General features: G+C 34.5%; 1 protein-coding gene across 1 annotated transcript; it reads right to left on the bottom strand.

Annotated features, from left to right (window-relative positions):
* Positions 1-553: 553 nt before the first annotated feature.
* On the bottom strand, positions 554-3,891 carry LOC137828457 (monocopper oxidase-like protein SKU5). The gene is made up of 9 exons (XM_090305159.1): positions 3,621-3,891; positions 3,424-3,533; positions 2,948-3,218; positions 2,654-2,774; positions 2,205-2,565; positions 1,622-1,990; positions 1,225-1,481; positions 999-1,104; positions 554-887 (listed from the first exon to the last, which is right to left on the bottom strand). The coding sequence occupies exons 1-9, from the start codon at positions 3,816-3,818 to the stop codon at positions 821-823; spliced, it is 1,860 nt and encodes a 619-aa protein (XP_090161285.1). The 5' UTR covers positions 3,819-3,891; the 3' UTR covers positions 554-820.
* Positions 3,892-4,652: the final 761 nt, after the last annotated feature.

The following is a 4,652-nucleotide window of genomic DNA, read 5'->3' on the forward strand; positions in this document are numbered from 1 at the left end:
GTTTTAATTTACACCAACCACGGTCAAAACAAATGGAAAACTACTTCTCACTTCAAAAACCACGACAAACGAAGAACGAAACTCACATCGCAGATAAACCAAATCCACACCAATAGACAACATAGGAGAAAAAACAAACTTACACTACACAAGAAAATATTAACAATTACAAAAAGAAATTGAAAGAGAAAGAGTCGGAAAGAAAAGCTGGAAGAGAAAAAAAAGTTTGGAAGAGAAAAGTCAGAAGAAGAAAAGACTAGAATAAAAACGTAAACCAAAAAATTTAAAACATTTTCAAACAATTCCACCAAATTACTTGGATCCACAAACAATTAAAATTTATTGTTTTTTGCCACGTTGGCGCATCTACTTTTCAGTTGTACAAATATCGGGACTCACCATTTAAATAAAGATTCTACGAAGAATCAAGTCACTTGCTCCTACTGTTGTATGGTATGTTCAACATAATAATTGTTTTGACTGCCTAAAGTTATTTCTTTGGTGATGAGTTTGTTAAAAATTGCATAGTACCCAATAGGGACAGCCTTAGGTGTTCAACTCAAAACATGCATCATTTTCCATCATTCTATACATTAAGAAACTTGTCCACCAAAGTGTGGCCAAAAAATGGCACTGCAAATTGTAACCGCTTATATTTAAACTTATAAACAAGAACATGACTATAGTAATAAGGAACCAATACTGTTTTCTATTCATTTCATTCATGATTGACCAATCTAAAAAGGAAAAAAAGTTACAATAGGAATTGTATCCTTGTGCCGGTGTGCATATCTCCAATCTCCTTGCTGCACCGTCTTAATTAATGAAGACCAATATGGAAGAAACATACGACAGTGGTGATTATAGCAATCAGATACCTATTATTCCTATTGCAGAGAAGTTACAGAAAGAACACGCATTAGTTTATAACAAACAGCAACCAAAAAGTTTATTAGCATTTCGAATAAATGGTGTAACAACACAAACTGCGCTAATACCTTGTTTTGTGTAGATTACATGCCTTGGATGATGGAGCTTTTGGTGGTGGGGGCACTGAGGGAGAAGGGATTGGAGAAGGGGTTGGAGCAGGGGGTTGATACTTGCCTGTGAATATTGAAAGGTATCAATGCCATAATAGTCCATCTTTTCAAATCACCATTCAAAAAACAAAGTTGGTAAAGAAGGGTAAAAAATAGTAGAAAATAGGTTTGAACATGTACTGACCACATAGAAGGAGATTGGGTGGAGGAGGCTTCTCTTTGGCAGGGTTGGGATCAGGATCATAAACTCTCACATAGAGCTCTTCACCCAAATACCAGCTTTGCAAGTTCTGTGATCTCAGATTCCACATTCCTGGGTTGTCAGGGTACACATACACTGCACTCCACCCTCCAGGGTACACTTGTACGCTCGACCGACCAACAGGATCATACAGATTATAACTTGACCGTGATTCTCGACTCCATTCTCCTTCCCCCATTCTAAAAACAAGTATTTCTTATTTATCACATTCAACAAAATAATGCTCATGCTCATCTCACTGTCAAATGTTGCCATGCATACTTTTCTACATGAAACCTCATTTTATACTAAAACCCTTCAAAATGAAGCAGACACTTACCCGACCACAAAGAAGCTATATCCATCTAAATGCCAAGTATCAATGATGTCTAAATTGTTTTTTAGCACTATCTCCGTCCACCCTTTGTGCAATGCACTGGCAACGAAAACTCCACGCACGGCCTCAGCATTTGAACTGTTCTTAGAAAAAGCATCGAGTTCATATACTCCAGTTCCATTGGAAAAGTAATCAGCTAGCTTCAATGGAGTATCTGGGGTCAAGTAAGACACATTGTTGACAGTGTAGTGAGATAACCCATCAATAGTTGCTATAGACGCGTTTAGAATGAAAGTCTCTGATATTGTCACATTTGATACATTGAACGTTCCTTGAGGATTAGGCCTTGCAGCTCCAGTGGTCAGGTTCCACCTTCAATTCAAATAAACCCACAATGTGAATGCTTTAATATGTTCTAAACATTGACTCTAGGATCTTAGTTTTCATAACTGCTCAAAACTGTTCGGGGGCATTATTGATATTGCCAACATTCACATTATAGTATGGTGACAATAAGAAAGCAAACAAACAAACACAGGAAGTTTTAGGTACACTATACAGAGCACCATTTATGGCCTGCAATTACTTGATGGATTTTGCTTGGTTGATGGAGAATTGCACATCAAAGGGATCTGGACCACTTGGGAGAGAGCCCTTAGCTGGTGTGGTAGAGTTATTATAATGAAGCACAGCAACGCCAACGAGAGTGTTATTATTTGTGGCATTACTCATTTTAGGAGAGGCCACTACGTAGTAATCAGCAGCATCTTGATTTGCTGTGACAAGCACTGAATAGGATTGACCTACATGAACATCAAGAGACTCCAACTCTATTTGATTGACATAAGAACCTTCAGTTTCAACCAAAACCATTTGATGATTTTGAATCCTGAAATTGAAGCTCCAAGTTGTCCCTACGTTTGATATCCTAAGCAGATATGTTTTTCCTGAGACACATCATCATAAAGGAGTTAAGTCAATAGACAACATGATCATAAAGTGAGTCTCTAGCACTTTCTCTTATTCACTTCTTACCTTGTGTAACATTGATAGACTCATATGACACAGAAAAATTGTTCATATACGGTCCTTTGCCATTTATTAGCATCCAATCAGGAGGAAGAGCCCTACCCATATACAACCTGGACCTAATATCCTGGTCAAAATAATATTCAGAAATTGCAACAAACATAAATACAAAATAAGTAACTATAAATAAATTAAAGATCAGGAAATGAAGTAGCATTCCATGGAATTGCTAAAGGCATAATAATATCAATGTTTAAAAGTGAGTGTCGATGGTCAAAAGGCAAGGAAACAGCGAGTTACCTTGTAGCTGGTGCTGTACCAGTCTCCAATCAGAAGATCAAATTCTGTCTCTGGTTTTGGAAAAGGAACACTTATCACAGGTCGATTGTTGACTCGAATTGGACCAAACCCTCCACCAGCTTTAAGGAAATTGATGGAAGGAAAATAGGAGAATGTGCCAATCTGGTCTTTGGCTTGGAAATCATAAGTCCAATTCCAGCCAGGTGGAATGGGGCAGTTTGTGCCAGAAACACCATCTTGCCATGAATTTAACCTTTGGTGTATGCCATTCCTACACCAAAATGAAAATTCCATAAATTTAAACCATATCCTCCCTCCTAAAACTAATCAATACCAAAATAATCAAAATATATGAATCTTGGAAGTGGTCTTTAGCTGTGGCTTTCTAATGCCACTCCAAATAGTATAACTATTGATTATTTGTCAAGGCCATTAATATGACGAGATAAAGAAAGAGAAAAGTATTAATAACATACCATGTAAATAGCAAGGGATCATCTAAACCATTGAAAACATTGACATGAATATTATCATTTGTTGTTGCGTTTATAAGGGGTCCCGGGAACATGCCATTGATTGTTATTACCTGCCAAATATATGAGCAACAATATTAGTGAACAAGGAGTAAGACAAATAAAAAGATGAATAGGTGAAAGGTATTTATAATCCCCACTGGTTGATCAGTAGAAACAGGCTTCAAATTGAAATCAGTGGAAACGTGCCAATCAAGGAATATATCAGCAGCAGTGGCTGTTATGATCAAGAATGGTAGCACCAGAATTGCACATATAGAAAGTTTGAGCTGAGGAGCAACAAAACGTGCAGCCATTGAAATGCCACCACAGTGTCTTGCTTTGGATGTGACTATCATTGCCTCCTATCAGTTGGCTTTGAACAGTTTAAATAGCTTTGAACTTATCAACTGCTAAACATGAAAGGAAGAAAAGTCCAGAGAGGTTCCGTTAACTTCATATAGAACAGCCGGCCAATCAATGTCTATTCATAAGGAACTCAACACCCAAGCAATATAATGCAAAATAACAACAACGTGAGAGCAAAATCGAAACACAAACAATCAATTAAAAAATATAAAATTTTTGAATTACTAACAAAGCAACAAATTTTAATAAAAAATTATTGAAAATACACTAAATTAATAAGAAACTTAAAATTTAATAAAAATAAAGAGCTCATAACGTCTTTAGATGTTTTATTCTTATAATGATGACGTTTTAAGGATCTTGGTGTTAAAAGTGTTTTTTAAATAAAAATATCAATAGTTGTCTCAAAATTTCAATGAATAAAATAATTTTTTTTATAATTATATGAATAGTTTATCATAATTTAAAATATAGTTATACCTTTATAAATTAGTTGTCATGCCTTTTAGTTATCATGCCCTTAGTTATAACATAATTTTTATATTCAAAATTATTTATTTATGAGAATTTTTAATTATATAATACACATTTCCCATATGTATTATGTATTTTGCAAACTAAAATAACAGGGAACAAGTGTCTTTGAATATAAAAAAATATGTTTAACATTTACAATCAATAATTTTAATTGTTATATAAGTTTATTTTTAACTATTAAAAGTTTCTAATAAAAATAAATGAGATTTATTTTATTGTAAAATATCAAATATGAATTTTCATTTTCATTATGAATGAGACTATTTTGTTAATTTATTATTAAACAA

Source organism: Phaseolus vulgaris, chromosome 7 (assembly GCF_051622355.1).
Source record: "Phaseolus vulgaris cultivar YP4 chromosome 7, ASM5162235v1, whole genome shotgun sequence".
Lineage (NCBI taxonomy): Eukaryota > Viridiplantae > Streptophyta > Magnoliopsida > Fabales > Fabaceae > Phaseolus > Phaseolus vulgaris.

Coding starts and splice junctions, on each gene's coding strand:
- LOC137828457 (XM_090305159.1), bottom strand. CDS start 3,818: ATGATAGTCACATCCAAAGCAAGACACTGTGGTGGCATTTCAATGGCT. Junction 2,775..2,947: donor GGTACAGCACCAGCTACAAG/GTAACTCGCTGT, acceptor TATTTTGACCAG/GATATTAGGTCCAGGTTGTA. Junction 2,566..2,653: donor GTCTATCAATGTTACACAAG/GTAAGAAGTGAA, acceptor GATGTGTCTCAG/GAAAAACATATCTGCTTAGG.